A 27539-nucleotide genomic window follows, 5' to 3' on the forward strand; every position below is an offset into this window, starting at 1 on the left:
TGTCTCTTATGGGTCAGGCACCATGGTGGGTACTGTGATGATGTAGAACTGAGACTAACTACAGCCTTTTCCTCATGCTGTTCCCAGGCCAGCTAGCAACTGATAGGTTACAGGATAGCCATGAAGAAGGGGTGCACATTCCAGGCAGGTCACAACAACCAAGATCTTGTACGTAAAACTGTGTGTGCTTGGGACTAGGGAAAGATTGGTTTGACTCACAGAGCACAGGGAGAAACAAAGGAATACAGAAGGGATCTCCGGGAAGAAAAAAGAAGGAAGGAAGAAAGGAAAGGAGGGAGGGAGGGAGGGAGGAAAAAGGGAGAAAGGATCCTTTGATGTCCAGAATTAGACATTTGGAAGGTTTAAGGGTCAATGACAAGAGTTAAATGTTGTTAAAACTCCCAAGAATGATACAAACTTGGGAATTGCCAAACCTAGGGCACCAATGATGAGTTCTAAAGTTCATCCAAGAGCTTAGTATGTGCTATAGAACAAGTGCATTTCCTGGACAGAGATGGAACTCATCTAGAGATGGGCTTCAGAGAACGGGAAGAACTTCAGAGATTGTAGAGAAAAGCAGAGGATGTTTCGCCAGCTTTCCATGACTATAACAAATAACTTATAAAATGTCTGACATGCAGTTTTGGAGGTGATAGTCCAGGATTGGTTGCTTTGGGACCTGGGGTGAGGTAGCATATGTTGGCGGAAAAGTACAGCAGAGCCAAACTGCTTATCTCATGGCCAGGAACAAAACAAGATGGGGCTAGGGTCTCGCCATCCCATTTATGGATGAACCTCAAATGACCCTAAGGCCCTCCCCTATGCCCCCCTATGGCCTCACCTTCTACAGGATCCACTGATTCCCAAGAATGCTACTCTGGGGTCAGCCTTTAACACATGGACCTTTGTAGAACATTTAAGATCCAAAAGGCATTCCAGCAGTGGAACTTGCCAGAGATTGGCAGAGCAGGTGAAAAACAGGCTAGCTTTAGGTAGGCAAGTCTACTTTATGACCTGTGTAAAGACAGAACTACAGAACAGAGCAAGCTATGGTCCCTTTTTCTCCAGACAAGGGTCAGATCAGTGAGACAAAGAACACATGAGGTTTGAGAGGCCAAGGGATCTGGTACAGTTATTTATGGGCTCTTTGTTCTACACCTTCCTCTGCTTTGGTTTCTTCCTTCGCAGATAGGCTTCAGCCAGACTTCTCCAACAGAGCTGCTGTGAGAGTTGGAGCTGGGGAGCTGTGCATGCAGGCTGTACAGCTTTTTCCTTTGCAGCTATGGGGAGCACTTCCTCTTTAGGTGACAAAGTGAAAGGCAGGTACTATTTGGGGAAAGAAGAAAACTGCGCCCTATCACAGCTTTTTGGATGTGTGAGATTTTTCCAGAAGCCCTCACAGGTCGCATGCCTACTTCTAGAAGAACTACTCATGATAAAATAGTTTCCTGACTTTCTTGAGACCAGTCAGGTAAGCCTCTGGAGCTGAGGAGTCTGGCTGTTGAGGTTATGAAGGTCCCTAGCAGGATGTTGCTTAAACCCAGTACTTGAAGAAGAAGGAGCAGGCACCCGCCAAGCATCCCAAAGTGCCTGTTTTAGAGATGTTTTACAATATACTGGTTGGTGCACAGTGGATTCTCTGCCTGAAGGAATTAACACCGGGGCTTTGGCAGATCATCACAACCAGGTCTGGTGTGTGAGTAGCCACAGCCAGCCAGGTTCAAAGTGCCTTTCCTTAATCCTATCTGGAGCCAATAAACCTCTAATAAAAAGGAGAGGAGAGAATGAAGTGAGATTTTTAAGGCAACAGGAGCAGTTCAGGGTGGCTGGTATCAAAATCATAGAGTCATCTACAAAGTTTGAATTCATATTGCATTTGACTTTTTAAAGCCTGTAACATCTGAATCTCTGATTCTCTAGGCTGTTATGCCAAGCTCCATTTCATTTAGTGCACACAACCACCCTGGATCCTAACATGGAAGACATGGAGTCCTGACAACTTTGACAGCTCCAGGATATCTGTGGTCAGTGCCCACAGTGAGTGGGAACATGGTACCGGAATCACGAGAACCCTGGCAAGTTGGCCTCCGTCTCATCTTGTCTAGAAGCAGCAGCACCCAGATCTTTAGGTTGTTGTAATATGAAGTTTGGTTTTTCCCATGCGGCAAAAGATAGGGAGAGCTTTCGGATGTGAGTACACTGGATCCTTGCCACTCTCTGCCATCTCCCCAAAGAGCAGAACGCAGAGTGTGATTGTGTGAAGAGAAAGGATGAACTCTTCACAAAAATCAGGCGCTCCACAACTTAAAGAGATGACAGCATTGCTGTTCAGCATGGCAACCAGACAAAAATAGATGCTAATAAGTAAGATCAGGCTAATTGCTGAAAAAAGTACATCTCATAATAAGCCTGCTTTACATAAATGTTTGCACACCCTAAAATCATTTAATACCTATAGACTTTATCTTATCAGCACGGAAAATTGCCAACTTTGCCACTATTAGTGGTGGGATTTCAGGCAACTCTCTTCATTTGCCTGAGGCTCAATTTCATTTGCCATAAAATGAGACTAATAATTAACTTATAAAAATGGACCAGTGAGGTAATGCGTAGGAAGGGCCTTTAAAAATGGGGAAGCTCTGTAGTGAGCTGTTTAGCAGTGATTCTTACAATAATTGAGCACTTCCCCCAAGAATAATCTAGAATCACTATATATTAAACTCCTGTTTTTCTTTACAGTGGAGTCTAGAAATTAGAGGCATCTAAATCTAATCTCTCTCTCTCTCTCTCTCGCTCTTTTTTTGCACATTCCTTTTATTACATCACCTTTGGTCCTTTGGTATCTTCAGACACCAACTCGTTTCTGAAAGAAACCTGGATTGTTCACGCTTGTCGGTTAAGATAGGTCTCCTTATGAATATATCTTCAGGGTAAATTTTAAAAAATAGATCAACAAGCATTTTATTGTGGATAAAACCAATTGTTCTGTGGGATGGACTGAACTATTCAAAATCTGACAAACATGGATTCATTATTTCTATCTAGGAGCCAGGCCCGTTAGTGCTCCATTCAAGTTCATTTTTTGGCTTAAAGCAACCAATGGCAGACCCCTGCTGGCCTAGAATGGTACTGTATAGGGGAACACTCCAATTCCTATTAATGGAGATATTGGCTAGAGATGAAAGACCTGAGGTGTCAGATGTTTGGGGCTCCCCCACCTCTGTTTCTATGTGTGTGTACCTGTGGAAAATGGCAAGTATCTTCCCCAATTGTTCATTTTGAAAAAAATTAATCATTGTATGTGTACATGTGTGTGGTGAGTGTATTCATGTGTTCATTTATGTATAAGCCTGTAGAGTTCAGAAGAAGTTGGATCCCAGAAATTAGTTATAGGGTCATGGGAATTAAACCTGTGTCTTCCACAGGAGTGTTCTTACCATGGAGCCATCTCTGCAGCCCCCACCTTCTTTTCTGATACTGGGTCTTGCCACTAAATCTGAAGCTTGTTGTATCAGCTAGGTTGACTGGCGAAGGAGGGCCAGGGACCTATCCTCTTGTCTCTGCTCCCTTCCAATGGTAGGGTTACAGATGAGTGACCTTGCTCAACATTTTATGTGGGTGCTTGGGATGCACTCTTAGGTCCTTAGGCTTGCATGACAAGAACGTTACCCACTGGGTCATCTCTCTAGCACTACCTCCATTTCTAAGTGCCTATATTTGTCAAAAATATGCTAAAGTCGGGGCAAGAAGAAAAGGTTGGGATTTTTCTACAATGGAGGATGGTTCTTTAAGGGGAATCATGGATCCCAGTCTCCCAGGAGGGTAGTTAGGACTTGGATTTCTGTCCTCACACCTTATGCTTTCTTGCTAACAATAGCTTATAGGCAGTGCTTGAGTTTTCAAATGTGTTCACACTCATTGCTCAGTGCATATTCTAACCCTATCAAATGCAAGGAAGGGAACTGTGGCGGGTCAAGGACAAATGCAGTGTTCAAGGACACATGTAAGGGGGATCAAAATAAGAACTAGATAAGAACCAGATTCCTTATCTGCGGGATAAGGAATGCCCAGGACTGTAATTCTTTTCCTTTTTATAATCTCTATTTCTTCCTCTTTCATGAAACTGGAATAAAATGAGATCCACTCCAGTGAGGATCCTGGGGAAAGGAAGCACAAGGTAGGCCAAGGACAAGACGAACCCAAGAACTTCTGAAGAGCACAGGTCTTGTCTGGGGACATGGTTCTTGGATGCCCCTCTGGATGAAGGACACTGGAGGTAACAGTAATGAGGTTAAGACAGTATAGGCAGTCGACATCACTTGTTTCCATGGCCAACCTTGGTGTTGTCTCCAGAAAACAAAGCCTGAAGAACAGACCAAAGCAGGAGAAGCAGAGCTGGAGGGAGGGATCATGCTTGAGGCCTCACAGATGACCTTCTCTTCTCCCCCTCACAGTAGAACAGGCTAAGGAGGTTTGCCAATGACCAGAAGTCAGGATCTTCACCCACTCACCCCACCCAAAACCATGTGTACCCAGGGTATCTTTTGCCTATGCCCCTTTCTCTTTTTCTCTGCAGGGCTTGTGTCTCTGGTTTGGCTTGAATCATCACTTCATTACAATCCCATAGAAGGTTCTATAATTACACAAAGGCAAGCTGTGATTACCAATCCAGATAAGAAAGTAATTTTTGGAAGTGTTGTTGGCCAAGTCAGCCGGCAGAGGAAACCCACCCTGGTGTTCGGCAGTGCTCTTCCACACGGTGGGCTCTAAGATTCATAGCCTTGAGAACAATTTCCATCATTATCACATTTTTTTTTTGTCACTAGAAACAATGTTACATAAATATTCCTATGCAAAAAAACCTCTTGCACATGTTAAGTTTTTAAAGAGGTTTAAGTATTTGTTTTTAATCTTACTTTTGGTTTTTTGAGACGGGGTTTCTCTGTGTGTAGCCCTGGCTGTCTTGGAACTTGCTCTGTAGACCAGGCTGACCCCAAACTCACAGATACACCTGCTTCTTCCTTCCAAGTGCTGGGATTATAAACATGTGACACCACTACACAGCAAGTATTTGTTTTTACTATTTTTAATTATGTTTGTTTCTTTGTGTGGTATGTATGAATCCCACGTGGAAGCCTAAGTGTTAGGTTTCCTGGACACACAGCTCACAGGTTTCTGATGGAACAGGAAACAAACAGTAGGCACAGAATGTGCTCTTAATCACTGAGACATTGTTCCAGCTCAGAGAAACACACTTCCAGGAATACAATTGGCTATTTGCTGATTTTCTCTTCCATAATACCTGCTTTTATACCTCACTAATAATTTACTAAAGTAATGCTACTATCCATAACTATCCAATCAACCTCTGTAGACTCTGCTTCAAGTATCTTGTTCTTTCTGTCACAGCTTTGAAAAGCATCATGAAGTGAAATGATGAGCTCATCCAATGTCAGGCCACATGTGCTGTACATTCCTAAAACTAAGTCCCCACGTGCTCCTGCACAAACATGAATACAAACATAAATGTACACATTCATACATATGTACATATACATACAAACAAAAACTCCAAATCCCTTGAGAAGTGTGACCCTGCATAAGTGAATATCACACCATCAACAGGTCTGCCTATGTATGCCTATCATTCAAGAACTACAATGGGTAATGTTTGCCTGTCCCTGGAGACAAAGGGGAGGAGTGGTCTAAGAATATGGGTGAGAGAAAGGGAGCAGAGAAAAAGACAGCTGTCCCTGCAAGTGGGGCTATTTATTTTTTACCATTGCTAAATCCTCCTGTGACATTCCAGAGAGTCTAATAATCTTCTAAGAAAATACCATCCATGTGTCTCTTTTTACATGGAAGGGCATGAACTCTGTACCAGACAGCCTATAACTACATAGGGGGAGTGTGTGGGGAGATCACACACATTTCTTTAAGAGAAATGGTGTCCTAACTGAATTACCAAACACACACACACACACACACACACACACACACACACACACACACACACCCATAGTATATGATTTGTTTCTTGGTGTAAAAGAAAAGTGGTGCAAACACTTTACTGAAATTATAATGAGGTGGCAAGAATTACTTCTAAGAATGCCTTTCAGGGAAACAGTTGTATGAGGTTGCAAGAAATACTTTGAGAGGCATTTGGAAGAGGGTGGGGTAAGACCCCAGGAGGGACAGGCTGGACTAACAACAGATGGCTGCTAAGTGGTCTTCTAAGAAGGGGCGAGAGCTTTTGGTTGAGTGTGGTGTGCAGGTGCAGCATAGCTCCAACAACCAACACCCCAGCTCTTCATGCTGCCTCCAACCTCTCCTTTAAATAAATGTTGATCTAATATTGAAAGAACAGCAGGTTGGAGGGGCACAGAGCCATTTTTCTTCCTGATGTGCACATATTTCCCTCTGGTGTTGAGTGCACACACTCTCCAGTACCTCCCACCCACATGCTGCTGCCTGTCACGACAAAGCTTGTGTCTGAAGGTTCTCCTGTGGCCTCAAGGGTAACATATTAGTAAAGACATAGGAATGGTTAATGGCCAATTCTGTTAGAAGCAAGACAAAAACAGTTCCTCCTCCTCCTCTTCCTTGTGGAATCTGAATCCAAGTAGGGCATTGTACATGCTGGGCAACAACCACTGAGCCCCATGTCCAGTGCCAAATTCTCATCTTTGGTAAGTTTGCACTTAGGTTTCTAGTCCAGAAAATGGATGTAAACTCAAATTGGGGTAAAGGAGGCCTGCTCAGAATATTCATAAGGTAGAACCCTTCAACAGGCCCATCTGGTATCCAGTTGACATAGAGTAAGAGTCCTAGCTGAAGCCTGGGTAAGATTTACTAAGATTTTACAGTTGCAGAGCTGGAAGAGAATGGAAAATCTCCATCTTAGAGGACTCTACTTTTATTTTAGGAGTATATAGAAAGACATGGCTGCTGGAGACTGCAGTCTGTTGGTGGGAGAGTAGGGATGGGAGTTAGGTTTCCCAACTCTCTTCCCTGTTATTCTAGGACAAACAGGTGTTAATTGGTAGTATCACCTGTTTTAGACATTCAGCTAAAGGTGTCTTCAAGTTATCAACATCATGATATAATATCTGGAGAAAGAGAATATATCCACAAAAGGTCTGAATAGCTATGTCAGGTGAGCAATTTTGTTAGCACTGGTAACACAGCAGCCAACAATATGAGCTACGAAGAATAAACAAACACACTATAATCTGAAGTTCTTGCAACAGGTGTAACAGGGACCAGGAAATAGTCCAAAGAAGGATCTAAAGGCTGTGCAGGTTAATGTAAGGACACGTTCCATCCACAACATCTGCCGATGGACTCCAATGATGGGTGATTATTAGCACATTAATATTTTGACTAGTTATCAAAAGCTACCTTTTTTTAAAAAAAGGGTCAGTTGTGTGTTCCAGCCCTATACTAGGTCCTGTATATCATTACTTGTGTTCTTCCTAAGTTAGGAAAGGACATAGTACTAGAACCAAGATCATTTACTTCTGAAACCCGGGCTCAGGAGCAAGCCTTACTTCATGTTCCAAAGGCAGAAGACACATGCTATTTTTTCCCAGAGTCATCACAGTAGCATTAGGCAGTAATTCCTGCTAACTGTCCTCCGCTCTGCCACCCCCCAAAAATCTAGGTCTCAATTCTGTTTTTCGTTTCATTCCATCACTCTTGGTTCCATCCTCTGGAGACTCTCCTCTACTGACACACACAAAACCAATTACATCACATTATCCAATGCTAGTTGTGTTTATAACATAGACAGCGAAGAACATTTTTATGAGTAGAGATTTTGTTTGTCTACTGTTACTTCTCAAGGGAAACAGAAATACTTTCTCTGGATCTGGGTAATGTGTGTGGTTTGGGAGCTGAGTTGACAAAAGGTTGTGTCCACACCACACCTTATTTTCTCTTCTGTGAAAGGATCTTAGCTATTCTACCACTCCCAAACCAAATCCTCTTACTCTGGAACAATGACCCAAGCAGAGAAATTTCCCAAACTTTTGAAACCTGAGAATATGTGTCTGGGATCCTTGAAGTTCATGGTTTCCAGATGGAGAGACTGGAAGAAGGGGTAAAGGAGTGGAAGGAGGTAGGTGGGAAAAAGAAGGGGGAAGCCTAAACTCTGGCTCACTTCTGTCTTCCAGCTGATGATGTACCAGGCAAGGCAGCAGTCCCTTTGAGACTCACCAATGATAAGGAGGAAGCAAGTCATTGTAAAGCTGTCTTCCCCAGGGCAGTGATGGCCTTCATTAGCACAACAGAAAAGAATGACTGTGGCTTGTCTCTCAAGAATGGAGTAGGCTTTCCCATGACCCCACAAGTGGTAGTCCCCAGGGTGACTGGTTCTTTCTCCATGATCTGATCTCTTGTCAGAGGTGGGGGAGGGTTTATCAAGCAACTGTAGTAAATGACAGGCAAGTATATTTGGGAAAATGAGGGATAATCATGATTTCACTATGAATGCTTTCTTAGGGCAGACATACTATCCTCCAGGGTAAATGTGCTCTAATCTACCAGCTAACAAATACCATTGGTTTAGGTGTTGAGAAAATACTCATTTTTCATTTTTGCCCCTTTCCTTGTTCTTTGTTTGGTTTTGGTTTTTGTCTTTGTTTTGCCTAGCTTCTGTAAGCCCAGTCTGGGCTTGACCTCAGAGTCATCCCCTCTCATCCTGCCATGAATGGATCTGGAAATGGAAAGTATTATGTAAAGTGAAATGCATTCAGAGAACTGTCTTCTCACTTGTAGGTACAAACTAAAGAAGTCAACCTTGTAGGAAAGAGGGTGGAATAGAGGAACTACAGGTTAAAACTAAGAAATGAATCTTGTAGAAAAACAGTAGAATATAGGAACTAAAAAGGTAGAAATTAAAGAAATGAATCTCATAGAGAGAGAGAGAGTAGAATAGAGGAACTAAAGGTAGAAACCAAAGAAGTGAATGTCATAGACAGAGTAGAATATGGGGACTGAAGACTGCAAGGGTAGGGAGTACATCGTGGATAGTGGGAACCAAAAGAGTTATATTAGGTACCACAACAGGTGACTATAGTTTATAACAATCTGCTGCCCATTTTAACATGAGAAAACGCTCACTTCATTGCTGTCAATGGTTTGTCATTTCTACCAAAATCATCCTCCCTCCCCTTGTCACCATGACTACTACTGTCTTAAGTATAGTCTCCTATGGTAGTTCTGGCCTCTTGGAATAGGTTGAATTTAATTCTAGGATAAAGCCTACACCTGGGTACAAAAGGTCTCTTAACGGGTGTAGAAAAAAGTTAAGTTACTTTCAGTTAACACCCCTGAAATCTCCATGTTATAATAAATAGAATGCAGCCAACAGCTACATACTTGGACTTAATGTTCTGAAAGTCAAGCAGAAGAGTCAGCCTCTTCTGAACCTAATATCCTGGCCTGGGACACAGGAGTGTTTTAAAGTGCCCTGGTTTAGAGAAGCAAACAGAATTTCCTGTAATGACATGCCTGCAGACCCATCTTACTCTCACATCGAAGAAACCACCTCTGCAAGCTGAGTGGTGCCTAGATTTGTAGACTTTTTTTTGGAGGATATGAATCTGTGACCTGGGACAGGCATTATCATTGAGAAAACATGAACCTTTCCCACCTCTCTCCTTTCCTGATGCTGACTGTATGGTTCTGATGTGAAGCTCTTCTACAAAAGGTATATAGACTGTTGGTTGCAAAGAAATAAGGAAAAATATTTAAGTGGAAGGAAGATGGTTCGTTGACATTACAGTAAAAGACAAAATTCTGATCATAACCAACAGCAAAAGACTAGGTATAGAAAAATCCTTGCTGGTGCACAAACAGTGTGAAATTGTTTAACACAACTCTTTCTATACATAACCAAGGCAGCACTGATTCTATAACATGCCATATTCACTGGAAAGACAGATAGTTCCACTCAAATGTACCTGGATTTGGAAAAAAAAAAAATGTTGGGTCATCAGATCAGGGCCAGGTTACTCCAAAGTCCCCAATGACCCACGAGAAATGAACTGAATCTTCATTCCATCTTAGAAGTCAACTACCTTTGGTTGATAGCTCCAACATAGGTCAGAATGGCTCTGCAGACAAAGTTCTATAGGGAGGGAATGCTATGCTACTCCATGTTCACTTTGCTTCTGGATTCTTCTAGAACTAGCCAACAGCTTTCTAGGCTGATATTGTGTTGACATAAGTTTGATTCTTCTTGTAGCACAGACTTGGAGAAATAGAAGTGAAAATCTATTACAGGTTAAATTGTGTTACACTCAATTTGCAGAGAGGGTCTAGCTTCTTTTTATTATACTTCTGATTTTGTTGTAATGACTATTGCCTAAAATAAATGGGCAATCGACAGAGGCTTAGGGATGCCTAAGTGATTTTTATAATGGCAGTATTTGTTGTTGCAGAATTTGACCTGTATTCTGGTTATTAGTTTTATTCATCACACTGAAAACTTGGCACTTCTATTGTTCATGCCATTATATGCAAAGCACTGTAGCATGAAAGTCACTTATAAAGCTAGAGGAAAAGCCTCTCTGAACAGAAGAGTCTCATGGAACAATGAACCCTCAGCTAAGTGGATGTACATTTAGTTTAGCTAAATGTTCTGAATTGTCAAAGGTTTATTCCTTTTAATCCCAAGGTTTTCTTTTTTCTTTCCTTCTTTTCTCTTTTTCTTTCTTTATAACCATCTGTGTTATAAGCATTTTAAAAAAACACTTGCTCTACAAATACCTTTGAATCTGTGTGTCCTGCTCAGTCATTATTTGGAATGTGCTACACTGCTACTCTTTTGGAACTAAGTGTCCTCTATAAATGAGATTTGAGCTCCTTTGGCCCACCTGACATTTTGTCTATTGCTGTCACTTTTTTTTCCTTGACTTTGGTTTCTCTGGAAGTCTGTTCCCCTTCCTTAAATTCAATCTTCTATAGACTTGAAAACTAGTTAAACACTTAGAATTATGTGAGAAGTAAAAACAGAAGTTCTGGGAAGGTGCCTGATGGTTGGACGTATGGCCTCTTGCATGTTTGCTTCCTGGCATTTAGTTCCACTGGGAAGAAGGTTTGGCTGCTTATTTTTTTTACTTTTTAGTCATTTTTCAAAGAGTTACATTTCTGTTAAGGTTTTCCTAGTTGTTTCAATTATTCATTTTCAAGCTATTTGTTTGGATTTTATGTTCAGGAACTATGAATAAATGAAGTTATCAGGTGGCTGAGACCAGGTAAATGGGTAACAATACCTCAAGGAGCATGAAGATGGTGGTCCATTTTTATATGGCAAATGGCATACTGTAGTCATCTCAGACAGGGAACCATGCCAGGTTGCTAGAGCCATCTTCATGATACTTAATTAAACTATGGACTGAATCAGAACTGGCTGACTCTGGATAGTCTAAGTCCACAGTCAAAGCAGCACTGAGCATTCTCTCTAGGTGATTCCACTATTTATTGCCTTAAAATGAAGGTAGTAAAGCAAGTCTTCCAAAGTACAGCATTGGGCCAGAAAAGAAAAGAACTGCACTGCTGCCTTTAGTTCTTCTATTGTCTTGTTTTCCAGGCTAGACAAAGCAAGAGCCCAATATTTACCTCATAGCTCAACTGTTATGAACAGAGTGCCAGGAACAACATGTTATTTATCAAACCAGATGACTCAGTATGGCTAGGTATGAAGAGCAGACACCATAGTCTGTTAGCCTTGATTTAAACCATGGCTCTCTGCTTATTAAAATATCTCTGAGCTATAAAATGAGACGATAGTATTAGTGCTTTGAGAATTAAATAGGGCAGTGTGAAAAGCACCAAGGAGAGTCCCTGGCCCAGACAAAGAGTTGACTAAATGGTAGCTATTACTGTTAACAAAAAAATAAATGTTTTAATGCAATATTTACTGAATTTAATGAAACTGCAATATTTAATAGATATTTGGTGCAGCCACTGAATGACTCCAAATGGGCTTGTTTCTCATTTATTTGTTGAGCCATCATTCCTTCTTATTGAAAGGCTGGTAGCCTGATTTCCTGTTGAGCATATCTCACTCTGGCACCTTGTGAAGACCAGGAGAGATTCCAAACAAGCTGCAATGTCAAGTTTTTATGAGTCTAAAGGAAATGAGGCTACATGTAAGCAGAATCGAGAAACAATCAATTAAAAACAGGAGCTGTCTAAAGGAAAGGCACTAAAACGAGGAGGGCATGAACAATACACTGTGGTACTGAGGGACCAGCACGGGAAGCAGGAATGAAAAACCTGCGGATACACTGTGGTCTGAAACTCTGAAGACTACCAAGTACTACAGTGCCTGGCAATGCCACCTACCCATCCCTCAGCAGAGGTGCCCTCAGCAACTGGGGAGGAAGTGGGGCATGATTGCTCCAGGAAATAGACAGTCTTCTGTCTTGGGGCTTTAATCCAGCTTGGTTTACTGGGTGACTTTGAGTGACACCATCAACCCGTTTTGTAAAATTTTCTAAAGTTCCCATAGTACCCCCAAGAAAGGGCAAATAGAAGACACATTTGATCAAAACAAATTAGATCAAGGTTCACAAACATACCTGCTTGTTGGGCCTTGGACGAGGTAACTCCATTTAACCTGCAACCTTCAATCACGTAGCACAGGTAGAGGTCTCCACCTCCAGAGATTTAAATATTAATAAGTTATCTAAAGGCCAGGGGTGTAGCTAATTAAGTTATTCCCTCCCCCTTTCCCCCTCCCTATAAAATTAGGCTCCCCTGGCCTTTGGCTGGGGAAGCACATACCACCTACATCCATTTACCATGCCATGAACAATAAAAGCTTTGGAAAACTCCACTTGTCACCTGATCTGCCACCTCCAGGTTCCCAGCCTTTGGAAACTTGAGCTGCTCACCCGCGGTGGCTGTACCAATGTGGGACCCTCCGCTGGCGGGGTGGGAAGCCTGCCCGGGACCCTGATGCCAGACCGCCGTGGGACCCAGCCGCTGGACTCCCTCTTCACCCCACCCGAGAGCTTTCTTCCCCGCACCTGCTCATGGATTTTAGGATTTTGAAGCATCATGTTTTGTGCTTTTCGGAAAGGCTTACATTTTTCAGATTCTATAGGTCTAGCATTTCTAATCTTCATATTGGCATACTGAAGTCCTGAGTACAGCCAGACTGAAATGAGTTTATTTACCACCTAATTCTCTCAATTATATTCAGATAGGTACCTTTACAGTTCCACAGAGACGGTACTGCTAGCTTAAGTACCATCATTTGCTCAAGGGTGTTAGGTTTTATTTTAGAAGTTTTATTTTAAAATATTTGTCATAAACTAAATTTTGACTTTCTTCCTAGCTTATCAAAGTCACAAAGCTGAAAAGATCCCAGGAACAAGCACATTATAATCTCCCTGCTTATCCAAGACTCTCTGGTATACTCTTCACCACCTTCCAGAAGTCTCCCACAGCCCTTTAAGAGGTCAGGAGTAACTTAGGTCCCTACATCTAACCATCATCTGCAGCATTACCACAGATATGTATATTCATGTGCATATGATCATCATGGTTATTTATACTTAGCAGGGTCCTTTGTGAACAACTCTGAGACAAATGGTATTTCCAGTAATAGTTTATTGATTTCCAAATGCACAGGGGCGCCAAGTCTGAACATCCTGGGATAGCAGTAAATCTCTCTTACAAAATAATTTACAGTATGAAAATGATATACTGAAACATCAACTCAGATATGTAATTCCCTTGAAAGATTGAGTGTTCCCTTGTTTAGTGTAAAGGGTGGAAGAGGAAGATGACTAAGGAGGGAATGTGACTGTGCTCACGAAAACAGGCAGAAGACAATGGATTCGTTGGTTCTACCCACTCATGCGCTGTGGCCTGGCACTGTAAAGACTGGTCAGGTTTAACTTCCATGAAGTATAAATGATTGGTCCCCTAAAGCCACATCAAGCCCAGAATGGACACTGGCTATTTTCCCAACAGTGCACTCCAAGTGTCTTCATCTATTTTCACTTTCCTGCGCTGGTCCTTGTTCTAGTGTTTCTGCTCAGCCTCAAACAGTAATGGGAAACCGAGGGATCCAAATGATCTCTTGTATGATTTGGGGATACCTGGCTCCCATGGCTCTCGGAACTCCATAAGACGGTGGGCCTCAGAAACACTGATGGCTGAAGGCAGCCTCAGTGAAATGTGTAGTCTCTCTGTGGGCCTTTTCTCTTAGGGCAGGGCTGGACTTGATTTATAATGTGACTTTTGCCTTTAAACAAACAAAAAAATCTAGATGTGCTCAGCACATAGTAAACATGCAACCAATTTACTGAGAAGTGTGTACTGAACAGCTACTCCATGAAAGTAGAATATCAGGAATCAGCAGGACATTTTCTCTGTGGGGAGAGAGGACCTCTTAGACCACTGACTACTACAAGGTTATAAAATCTGCAGCTCTACACTCGGGCCCAGATGACAAGGCATTGACATTTCCCATGTTTAATAATATGAAAGAGGGCTGGGGTGTCACCTTGGCTTAGTGCTGTAGGAGTTGACACCTATCACAAGGGGATTATTCTGGAAAGCCTGCAACCACACTCCAGTTCAGTCACACTCCAGTTATCTGTTTATACTTACATGGACCTAAAAGAAACCTTTGTGGTCGGTCGTATATAAGATCACCAGGAGCTGCTTTGAGCTTCAGTTAACTCTTACATTATTAAGTGGTATAATATATGTGGGTGTGTGCAAATCTCACTCTTATTTACACACACAAACCCCCCTCTCCCTTTCTCTCTCTCTCCTCTCTCTCTTTCCCTCTCCCTCTCCCTCTTCCTCCTCTCCCTCTCTCTTTTAAGAAGGGAGTCCAAAGTTAGTGATTTGAATTGGCACCTTCTCACAGAGTACAGACATGGTAGCTGGGTTTCCTAAAACATGAAGATTTGCTTTTCTATAGTACCGAAGCAGGAGGTATTTAAATAAAGTTAGACTACCATCACCTCCAACTCTCTCTAAAAACTTTACACTCTTGAAGGCCTTTATTTTCCTTTGTGGGGATTTACCAAAAAGAAAGGCCTCCCTAGCTCCTGGAAGAAAGCTTAAGTTAACAATGAATACTACAACATCTACCAGAGCAGAGGACTAAGGCCATCCTGATGCTTTGAAAAAGAATTCATAGTGTGAATGGAGAACTGGGGAACTGAAAGCCTCTCTCTCAATCTGTAGGTGAGTCATGGTGTGGGACAGAGGGCTGACTACAGTGTTCAAAACTGGTTCCATTGTTTGCTAGCAACTACAGACAAGTGACTTGTTCTCTGCACATCTACAGAGGCTCATAGCCTGTCCTAAAGTTACTTCCTCTTACTGACTGTCAGAGCTGAGAAATCAAGCACTTCTTAAAACTGCCCTAGATATAGTGGTATCAAACCAATGAACAAATTACTCTCAGCACTCAGAAACTTAACATTCAGAAGGTATCCAGGGCTTGGCTGGAGGACCCAACTTATTTTAGAGACACTCATGATGATTTGGGTAAACCCTGCTGTCCACAGTCCATCAGGACACATACAACTCTGACACTCTTAACTCACACTGACCTGGAAAGGCAAGAAGCTTCGTTCACCATGGGGGACAAGGCCAAGCAAGAGGTCAAAGCTCTGAGGACGAAGCTGATACCAGTACAGAAAGCATCCTAGTTCTTACATTGATAAATGCTGCTACTAGGAACTTAAGGGTCTGGGCAGGGGCTGCTGTGCTGTCTTTAATGCTTTCCTGGTTAAAGTTTTATCAGGTGCTGAAGCCATCAGGAGCCCATAAAGTGAATAGGAAACCCTCTCTAAGTAAAGGAGAAATGCTTTCTTTGAGGATTCCAGAGAGATGATAATTTGTAGAGACAGGTTGGCCAATTTTCTTATATTTCTGTTTATAACCACTGCACGTAAATGCTTAGGTTCCCCAAACACTGATTTAAAGTAATAGCATGATTAGGTGGAGAGGCAATGATCTGTTCATTGCTAATATAAGGTCAACATGTAAAGATCAATGATTACTGGGGAAAGACAATACAAGCTTCCAAATTGTCAAGTCTTTTCAATCTTATGATATTCTACACTCTTTCTAGAATGGTCTATCTTTTAAAATTTTGTTAGAACAGGTTATCATTGGAGGTTGTTAACTCAAGATATATTAAATTCTCCAGTCTTTGCAGACAGATGGTAAAGCACCAAAATTGTCTAAGCCATCTCCTAGCCACCAGTTTGGGGAAAAGTGTATATATCTTTTGATCTCACGCTCTTCTCTGCCCCAATATCCTGTAGTGAGCTAGGGTAATCCTAGCCTAGAACATAGACGCTTGGCAGTTTTCTGGCCTCAAAGGGATAAATCATTTTCTAGCATGCACAGGGTTGAACAATGACATAAATAAGACTCCTACAATCAGCATATGTTGTTTCTGCCTTAGAACTATCCTGTACATACACATGTTAGCTGCCCCTAAAGCTTTGTGATAAGTACACAGGCAAGCTGGCTGACGGGAAAAGGGAGCTTTACTCCAAGGTGGACCTCATGGATCTGGAAGTCTAGACCTTAGTCAACAGCAACCCCAAAGCTGCTTGAATCTAGCTCAGTAAGAACCTCAAAGTGAACATAAAAATACCACACAATCAGAGAAGAGGGAATCGCTGTCCACTTAAAATCAGAGTTTTCTTCCAAGTCTCCTATTTTATCTTAGTAGTTTAAGTGTATGGACATTCTCTTCTATAACCTAAGTGTTTGTTCTATTAAAAAATATAGTTATCCTCTGACTTCAAATCATTTGGAAAGAAAAACCGATGTCTCAAGAAGATATGGTGCTTATGAGCTTGCAGTTGGGTATCTCCCAGCACACTACTACTTCCTTGACCCTGAAAAGTATGGTTGTAAGAGACTGTGATCAGGGAATGTGAGAAGGCTAAGAAATCCAGTTCTGGGGCATACCTAGACATGCTACATAAAAGAGAGAACTTGGGTGTGTGAGGTGAACTGAAGGCCTGCTGCAGGGGAAGGGAGGACTCCAATTATAGTAAATACAGGGAATGTTGGCTAGCAGCCAGGGAGTGGCAAGGATTCCCCTCACAGTGCACTGACCAACACAGACTAACCTCGGAGTGTAACTGCTAAGTTTTACAGTGACAATTTCCACCTGCCAATATACATGCCAGCCTTTTTTTGTTGTGACAGGCCCGTTAATCCACACAGCTGGCCCAAGAATTCAGGTTTTTATCAGATGCTTTAGTGACCATTTTGGAAAATTCATGCAATCTGAATTCTGAAACACTGATTTCAACTTTTAATCAGATTTCTTTACCTACCCCAGTCTTTAAGGTCATTTCCTTTCTACCTTTTCAATCATTTTTTCCATTTCCACAGCACTGAATTATGAATTTTAAGTCCTCGATAACCCCACATGTTAAAAATAGCTTCTTTCTAGCTCTGGACTCTTCTCCAACCCTACTTTAACTCAGCTGCCCTAACACTGTTCACAGAGGCAGAACTGGACTATGATAGACTGCCTACTGAGTCAGTTTGGCCCCATTGGCCATATTTGCTTTCAACCTCAGTACAAACAAAGCAGGTTTTCTGTTTGCAGGTAAGGAAAACTGATTTCCTTTTGAGATGTTCTAGAACCTTCCTAAGGAAGTGATACTGTTGACTTGCACAATATTCCAGGGGCTGGCTTTCCTGAGTAAGTTCAAAGCAGCCATTGGGGGTTATTTGAAGAGCCCTCCAAATAGATCAAAGGGGCTCTTCCCATGACCTACCACAAGGGAACAAGAAGTACACAGTCAGTATGCATACAACCCCTGGTCCCTTGGAAACATGTGAGCCTGCTGTGGTTCTGGGGACATATCCAGTGGAAGAAGTTTGTTGCCGGGCAGCTTTCACAGATATCAGAAGCCATTACATACACGCTGTCACATACACACGGGGAAGGGGTATTTTCTGCAGGGGAATGGTAAGTCTTCATGTGTCCTCTTCTTCACTGGCACCACTACAAAGGAAAAGGAGAGACAAATGAGTTCAGACATCACAGAAAAGGAGGCCACATAGTACATAGGTTGACAGCCTCATGCTGCTTCTATCATGATTGAGCAGAAAAGCCATAGGAAAGTATTTTAGTTTCTTTGATTTCAGATTTCTAAATTTAACTACAGTGATCATAAAAATGAAAAAAAAAAAAAAAAGTACTTACACTCTTGTGTTCTGAGAGAATTAAATAAGAACACATGTAAAATACACAGTGCCCAGTATACAACTGGTAATTAAAGGAGCAGGAAGGTCATCAGACTGTGAATTTTAATTAACAAAATAAACTGCTGGTAGAAATCAGTTTTATTTCCTCTAGGTTTTAAGACACCTATTATTAGGTCAGAAAAACAAGCAGCAGCAGTCAATGGCACTTTGCACTGGGCAGAGCCAGGGTCTCAACCATGCTGCAGTACGTGTTCTACCTCATCATCTGTCTACCTTCCTTCATTCATTCTTTGCTCTTACCACATTCTAGAGTTTGGAATTTTTCTCATTCCCCCTTCTCCTGAAGTATATAAGGGTAGCATTAATACTATCTTACCAATGACTACACATCTAGTAGTTGTATAGTATCACAGAGAAGTGTTCAACAGTGACTTCTAAAAACAACACTAAGAAAGGGTGGGAGGAACAGACAGGGTTGAAAACAGCCTCAGCCACTACTGAGATAAGCAGTGGATTCCTGGTGTCAGTGTTTCAGTGTCAAAACATGTGTACAGTCCCAAAGGCATGACTATTATTTTAGATGCTTGGTGTTAAAGTACCACTCACTGGTCTGGTCCTGGACAGCACACCATCACAGAAGACAGTGGCAAGGAGAAGACATGACCAGAGAAAGAAAGGCAACAGGGATGAGTACATTTACAAACAAGCAAAAACAGCAACCTGGCTAGGCACTTCTCATCTACTTTGAAAGGTCTCCAGTTCAATGATGAATAAGAGTCAACTCGATCTGCTTATTCAACCTGAACACGAAGATACCATGACCTGGAATTTGGTGTTGTCTACCCAATTTTTCTATCACTCATTCCAATCCCAGAATATTGCAATTACTATTTTCTGCATTGCCCAGATGAAGAAAGCGAAGATCTCTGAGATGTAAAAAACTAGGGTCCCCTTAAGATCAAGTTTTAATTTTTACTGGCAGCCTAAAGTTTCAAGCTGGTAGAGACAGAAAGTTTGCAGTATATTAGCTCCCAGCTATGACCTAGAAAAGTTCTCAGAAAAGGATTATCTTTATCTACATAAATCTACGTTCTTTGTTTCCTTCTGGGGAAACCATTAAGAAAAAAAATATTCTAGCAGTGAGTTTCTAGTACTGCCAAGGTGGAAACACTTTAGACACAGACCTACAGAATAAGGTGAGTGAGTACACTCTAGGAGGCAGGAGAGTTACTGCAGTAATATACCACATCCAGAATCCTGCCCTACTTCTACTCTCTTCCTGTTGATTGTCTAGTCATGGCATGAAGAGTGCATGTGGGCAGGGCTGGCCAGAGGACTGCTATTGAGGCAGTATTTGGTGGCATCTGTCCCAAAGGAAATAAAGGGTCTTTTATAAAAAGCTTCTAGCCACAATCAAAGAACAGATAAAACTGGCACCATATTCTCCCCCTCAGTATTATATTCAGAGCAGGCTCTTTTTGTTTCCCTGTCAGTCTTATTTCTAATAAGAGAGGACTGACGGTAACTCTGCCCTTTCCTTAAGCTGCAGTTCACTTTTTAACATTCTTGAGATAAAGGGTTCATGAACCCACTGAAATTGTATTCAGAGTTTTGTCTGTGTGTCTCTTTGTCTGAGAAAGGCCACGATTTTCATCATAGTTTTGAAGAGGTCAACAACTCCAACCCCAAAATGATAATATCAAACATACACAATTTCTTTTCCAGTTTTCAGGTTTGTTACTATAAAACTTGGAGCAGCTTAGAGAGAAGGTCAGAGGTATTCACTGACAAGATCTATTCTCATTACCCTAAGAAATATCTGTTACTGGGACTGAAAAGGTTTTTCTCATCATTTATAGTATGAGCCCTTGTGGCTCTGACATATCATTTATTGATTTCTTCTACTCTAACTATTTATTCAGTCTACTGTGTATTAAACTGGATGGGCACAGTACTTACCCATCAAGACATCACAGCTCAGGTGTGATGTGGGCTGGGGAGATATCAGGAGTTTCTGTTGTTGTTGTTGTTTTTTTTAAATTTTTTTTTAGAAACAAGAAAACATTTTCATAGTAATAATCTGTTTCTTGTAATAATAATAAAAAGAAAAAGATCTTAATCAAATTTGTAGCACAGCTTACCCCAGCTGGTATATGGTCTCTTCTGATGGTTTATCCATAACTTATCAGTGGGGGCATCATCTCCCTCTATATTCTGCTTTCACTTATTACATAAGCCAGTGCATATTTGTATGTTCTTATCTGAAATGACTTAAGTCTTCATTTCTCCAAGTGAGGCAGCACAGCCTTTCTCTTTAGGCACTCCCACTCTTCCACAGAAACACTCACCTGCCACACAGATCTACAGCTGGATGGAGATGCATGTTACAGAGACCTTTTTGGTGCCCATTTAAGGAATGTATTAATTTCTAATGGACAAGAGCAGGGGCAGCATTACATAATGACCCCGAGATCATGAGACTGATGAAGCCTAAATTCTTGAGTAAATCTCAACTTCCTCTTGGTAGTGCTATATACCTTACAGTATATAACTCAAAGTACAAATCAAAACTTTCTATATTTTACCCAATACACGATTTAAAAAAAAAATGAAAAAAAAAAATCAAAATTTGATTCCTCTTAATCTTCTTTCAATACCTTTTATTTTGGTGTCATATTCCAAATTAAACATGCTATTTCCTAATTGCCTTTAGATACCTGAGATGAAAGGGTTTGTGTGTGTGTGTGTGTGTGTGTGTGTGTGTGTGTGTGTGTGTGTGTGTAGCTGAGCATGCACCTGTGTAACCACATGGAGGCCAGAGGTTGATGTTGGATGTCTACCTCCATCTCTACTTTACTTTTGAGACAGTCTTACACTGAACTTGAAGCTTGTCATTTCAACTAGAATAAAAGTCAGCAAGCATGTGGCATCTGCCTGTCACCACCACTCTTCTCCAAGTACTCAGGTGACAGGCATGCACTGCCACACAGATCTTATGTGAGCTTCAAATTTGGGTTTTCATACATTTGCAGCAAGCACTTTATGCATCAAACCATCTCCCTAGCCCTTTTATTTAATGACAACTTCAAAACTAAGGAACACAAGGACTGGACAGAAAGTTTCATGGTTCTAACTATCCTAATGAGGTTTCTAGAAAAAAAATTTCCCCTGTTAGTGCTGATAATAGTGGATTACTGAGTGCTGTGGATTAGTCAAGTAACTTCTGCTCAGTCACTGACAAGTCTGGTTTGAAGGTAGTATATCTAGAAGTAGCAGTTTACTTCTAGAAAAAGCTGAAATGCACATTCCCTGGGTATACGTAATGACTTTCAGTGATGACTCGAACATGGAAAGTAATCTTAAGGAAAACAATTTACAAGTCCTTAATAGCTTCTCCCCTATGAGTGATCATCTCAAGAACATGGGTATAGGTTATCTTTGTAGCCATGTGACTTTCAAAATCACCTTATTCCTACTTCAGAAAAGACACGTACATGTTTCTTGACACTGCCTTATCTATGCAAAGGCCTTAAATCGGTTCCATAAGGGCAGGGTGAGAAGTAGTAAGACATCATTCTCAATTTTGTCTAGACAAGGTAACATGCTTATCAATGTGTTTACTAATATTTAGACTCAGAAGATAGCTGTCAAAAAGTACTATACCAAAAAGTGTGTTTATCTGAGTTGGATACAATCAGATTTAACAGAAAGTGAGTGCAATTTGGCTAGATAGTCTGGGTATAAGAGATGGCTCTGTCAATAAGATTATATACTGAATCTTGTTTGTAAATTTAAAAACTCTGTGATGCCAGTTTTGACAAAAACATATATAAAATGTCATGAAAACTACATATCAGCAGTCACATCCTTTCTACTTATCTAAACTTGACCCAAACCTCCAGGAGTTGATCTAAAGGTAGGTAAGGAGGGACATACTTTTTTTGTACATTCCTTTAAAGGATGTAAAATCAGAAAGTTTAGCTAAAAGAACTAGGAGTACCTAAATTCTGAACAGGATGGTGGTGTAAAATTTAGCACCTCTCTGGCTAGGGACAGGGTCTGGGGGAATAGAATGGGGCCAAGGAGTCCCAGGTAGTATAATGTAATATCCTTTTCCTAGACTTAGACATATGAAGATAGACTTTCTTTCTGTGGCAATGTATTGATGAAAACTGGGAGAAATATCCAAGGCCCAGTCACACTCAACTCTAATCCTGCTGACAGAGGAGTTATCATGCAGAAGGGATGCTCTGGCAATTTTTAAAGATGTGATCCACACAGACAGGTGGCTTAGTGTCCCAGCTTGTGTCCTCAAGAGCTGAAGGAATGGAAGAGAAATAAACATGTGAGGTGGCAGGCACTCTGAGTCCACAAACTTAGGAGATTCTTTTTCTTCCCATACAATAGACACTTAATTTGATTTGGCATTACTTGTGTCTGATGAGTTCATGGCTATTTATTAATTATTTCTCTAAAAGAATTATTCAACTCAAGAGAATAGGGAAATTAAAAGGTATCTAGTTAGAATTTAAAAAGATAGATTTAAAGTTCCTTTTTAAAAAATTAGGCCACACAGGCACTGCACAAAATGATAACTGGGAAGCCTTGAGTCTGCGGAAGCAACTGCCTAGTTCTAGAAAGTATTTCAGCTGTGTGGGGGATAGAGCATACTCTGATCCAGGGGCTTTTCTCCATGAGACACACTCACCTATCCTACAGCTAGCCAGAAGGGGAATGAGCTGCTGTGCTGTTAGGCATGGGAACCTACTAGTATTCAACTGTGAAACCAGGTAGGTATAAATATAAACAAAGCAAATGTTCCTGGCTCCTGGGTCTAAGGAGACAAGCATGAGAAGGCTGACATTCCAGTCCAAGTTCTGCTATGTGATTCCGGAACACATTTTTCTCACTTGAGAAAGTGGGATAGTCTGAGCAATAAATGTAATTTAGGAAAAACTCCAATGCAGATAAAGGCTAATAAGGTCCTCTCCAAATTAAACATGTGTTGAGTCTAGTTCCAAAGGATCCAACACCCTTTCAGACCTCTGCCATCACCAGGCAGGCATGTAGGACACAGGAATACATGCATGCAAAACATATACACATAAAATAAAGGTCAATAAATCTTTAAAAAATAATTTGGATGCTTTTCTTTTTATATAGATTCTGGTAGGTATCATCTCCATTTTACAAAAGAGACAACTGAGGTCCAAGGAGGTCACATAATTTATTTGTTCAAGGTTCACAGCCTGTACATGGTAGATGTATGGAAAACAATCAGCTTCTGGAAATTATACCCAATTCAGCAGAGACAAGTTCTTAACTGTCTAATCCTTTGTTTCCCAATCCTGTAGTAAACACCTGAAAAACAGGACAGTAATGCCTACCATTTTTTTTTTTTTGGTAGTGGAATGAGAAATGTGTATTGATATTTTAAGATTAAAAAAAAAAAAAAAGCAAAAGGCCAGGTAAGAAGACCTATAGAGAAGGAAATGCAGAAATGCAGATCAGGTTTGTTTCACAGGGTGCCTAGGTCTGCAGATCTATTTAGAGCCTTTAGAGAGGCTGGTCTCTTGCATAGCTTTTGACCAAGTGTTAAGTTTGATCTCTATGAACCTAGCACCAATTTTTACAGGTGATGCTCCTCACATTTACAAGTGTGTGTAAAGTCCTCCTTCTCTAGAAGATTACAGCCAGTGTCCTGCTATAGGGAAATAAATGGATTAAAAAAAAAGGCGGGATCCTTAGTCTGCCAATACCACATCTGCTTTAGAATTCTCTTTTTGAGGACTGAATCCTTTGTTGCTGCTAGATTAAGAACTGAAGTTACTTCTAGCCAAAACAAAACAAAGAAACAAAAAACCCCCAACCAAACAAAACAAACAACAACAACAACAAAAAACAAGACCCTAAAACCAAAGTAACCCATTGAGTATCTTTTGCTTTCTATACTAAATGGGCACTGTTTCTATGAAAAAGAAAAACAAAATTTTCAATACACCAGGGATAATCCCCATTAACAGGCTGAAATATATTTGCATCCATCTTTACTATGCATGCATAAAATACACAGCTAACTTTCATGAAATGCTCTAGTACTTCCCAACTTCATTTTTAACCTACTTTTCCCACTCAACCATCAGTCATGAATATTTTTTCTCATCAAGAAATGTATTTAAGATTATGACTCATGATTGAATTGTATATATTTAGAAGACCAAAATACTGGATATTTCTACCTTTGTACTATTTCCTACATCTCTGTGATATACATCAATGTGGATGAATCATCTTAATTTCCAAAGGAAAAAAGAAGGGAAACTCCTAGGTCAAAAGGCACTACTTTTAAAGTGGACTTTAAATTTTAGAAAGACTTTAGATTAATAAATGATATGCTTAGGTTTCCCTGTTTTCAACAAGAAGTGATTCATATCTTGTCATTTTCTATTTTGGGAAACCATATTTAATGGTCTTGATTCCTGGGTTTCCTGGTTTTTGCATGGCTACTCTTGATGGTATAGTACTGAGATATTTTGTAGGGATGTCCTTCAGTTAGGATGTGTTCAATGTCTTGCTTATGATTATGAACTTTTGGAAGGAAGACTTCAGAGTTAAAGTGCAACCAGCATCACATACTATAAAGGTTCAAGTTCAATGTAACTTCACACTGTTAAAGTTGATCATGATCATTGGTTTCAATACTGATTGCTAAATATTCTTTTCCATTTCATATAATGTATCACTTGGAATAAAGTTACTATAGGAAGCCCAAATTGAAATGAGAAGTCATACTCCTGTCTCCCTGAAGAGTATTTACATAAACCATCTGAAATATTTTTGAACATAAGATTTTTTTTCTTCTTCTTTTACTCACCAATTCAATCATTTGTACCAGTATAGACTACTGGCCTTGATTTTATACTTGGAATTATAATCTAAAACTATATTGTTCAGCCTTGGCCTTTAGAGTGCTTTTAGTTAGTTCTTAGCTTCCCATGCCATTTCCTCACTGATGTGAACATTTTGGCTTGCCTTTGAGCTCTTCTTCACTTTATGGTATTAAAACATTCCCTAGGCTTGTCTTATGTATTTCCTAGTTCTCAGGATCAGTAATTTCTCCAACAAGTCAAGGGTATGTTCGTTCGTTTTCTTTCTTTCTTTCTTTCTTTCTTTCTTTCTTTCTTTCTTTCTTTCTTTCTTTCTTTCTTTCCTTCCTTCCTTCCTTCCTTCCTTCCTTCCTTCCTTTCTTCTTCCTCTCTCTTCCCCCCCCCCTCTCTCAGAATATTTATTTTATGACTGATTGAAATCCTCAAGATGAACTGGATGCTGCAAAAGCTGCCCTCTTGGGTTTAGGTGTTGTTCCTTCAAGGATCCATGCCTGAATCTACAATAGACAATATTTAGGTGCCTCGTCCATGCAGTTCTGGTAGTGTTCCATTTCTTAGCTTTGGCATTACAGTTATACTTTCTCTTGCACTTGCCAGGGTGGCTACAATTGCTACAGGTTGGCTTCTGGAGGTGGTAGGCCTTAGAGCCACAGTAGTGGCACAATATATGCATCTTACTGTGATGCTTTCCAAAGGATGATATTCTTTTTGTCATCTTGCTTCTGTCTTGGAGGCCAGAGTCAGGAAGAGGGGGTATGCGTTTCTAAAGACTCTTGATATACTACTGTTAAATGTGTGGCAGAAAACATTGTGTGCTGATTTTATAATCATTACTCACACAGGGATGAGAATGTGAGAATTTTCTCTACATTCCTGCCACAAACAGGATGCTTTTAAAGCATATGTAGAAACTGTAGTAGCAGTGGGGTGGAGAGGAAGAGGAGGAGGAAGAGAAGAAGAGGCATGTGTCTGTTAGCAGCAGATGGCAGGAGAACAGTAAGTTTTCCTTTTCTCTGACATTATATTGGCTGTTTGCAACCTTCCTTCCTTCCCCTGACACTTCTGGATCTCACATCATTGCTGATCTTCCATGGCGAAAACTGAGAAGAATCTTTCCATAACCTCTATTAGGGTCCATGCAACTCAAGGGGATGGAAAATGAGAAGCAGAAAACAGCCCAAAGTTTTGCCTTTCCTGCTTCTTATACCTTCAGGAAATCACCTGACCCAGTTTTCTCATCTTCTCTTGGCATATGAATAATAGAAACCAAATCTCAAGCAGTTTCCTTAAAAACAAAACCAAAGACAAACAAACAAAAAAACTTCCTTACACCTAGATTTAATAAAATCTGGGCTTCAAAATTTCTGCTGCTCTAAGCTGCTAGATCTTACAAGTTATCAAGGTAGAAGGGGGAAAAGATCAATAAATAAATGTTCTTGGCACTAACCTCATCTCTATGTGAAAAGTAGTGTGTGTGTGTGTGTGTGTGTGTGTGTGTGCGCGCGCGCTCGTGCTTTGAGTTTCAAGATGACTGTGAGATAAGGTCTGAAATCTGTAGACCACTCTATATTGGAAGAACTACAACTCTTAAAAAACTAGTGCTACTTCTATGACTAAGAGTTATGAGTGTTGATCTAGGAGTTAAACATACTCGATTTGAACTCTACCAGTTAGTAGAGCTTTTGGGTTCTGTGCTTTTACTTGAAAATAGAGGACAAATTAGTAACTAGCTATTTTAAGAGTTGCTAAAAGGAATTAAATGATATTAGCATGCATATATATGTATATATATATATACATATATATGCATGCTAATATCATATGTGTGTGTGTGTATATATATTCTCTCCATCTAGAGAATATACTGATATAGAGTAAAACAACATACAGACATGTGTGTGTATGCGTGCAAGTGAGTGAATATGGTGTATCTGTCACACATCTTATGAATGAATACGTAAATGACTGAAATCACCACATAAAGAATGAATATTCTGAGAAACTTTCCTAGCAGACCATGTCACTTGTTGGCACTAGAGACATTGCTCAGGCAACTATGTTAACAAGTTTTACAGGTAAACAGTTGTTTTTAGAGGTAAACAGACAGCCCATTTTCTTTTTTGGCTGTCACTGAAAAAATGAGGTCTATATAACCACTGCAATACTAAGTGTAGATTAAAATGCTATATCATAAACAATGACTGCTCTTATAAAAGAACAGCCTTGGTGGTAAAGGGTAGGTCTGGTCAATGGACTGGTAAAACTCTTATCTTTGAGGGTTAGTTACTTTTCTATTGCTGTGATAGCATGATCAAACAACTTATAGAAGAAACAGTTCTGGAGGCTTACAGTTTTGAAGGGTTTAGACTGTCATGGCGAGGAACATGTCAGCGGGCAGATAAGCAGGCATAGCATTGAAGCAGT

The 27539-nt window shown here is 40.6% G+C and overlaps 1 protein-coding gene and 1 pseudogene across 1 annotated transcript in view; both read right to left on the minus strand.

The window, feature by feature from the left end:
• Positions 1–13608: 13608 nt before the first annotated feature.
• Positions 13609–27539, minus strand: part of Trim44 (tripartite motif containing 44) — a 101893-nt gene continuing 87962 nt past the window's right edge. The window contains exon 5 of the mRNA XM_034494414.2: positions 13609–18025. Coding sequence (XP_034350305.1) covers positions 17998–18025 — 28 coding nt within the window. The 3' untranslated portion in view covers positions 13609–17997. The remainder of the gene's footprint in view (positions 18026–27539) is intronic.
• Positions 18033–26897, minus strand: LOC143441374 (large ribosomal subunit protein eL37-like; annotated as a pseudogene).

The sequence above is a fragment of the Arvicanthis niloticus genome, chromosome 2 (assembly GCF_011762505.2).
Source record: "Arvicanthis niloticus isolate mArvNil1 chromosome 2, mArvNil1.pat.X, whole genome shotgun sequence".
NCBI classification, from domain to species: Eukaryota; Metazoa; Chordata; class Mammalia; order Rodentia; family Muridae; genus Arvicanthis; species Arvicanthis niloticus.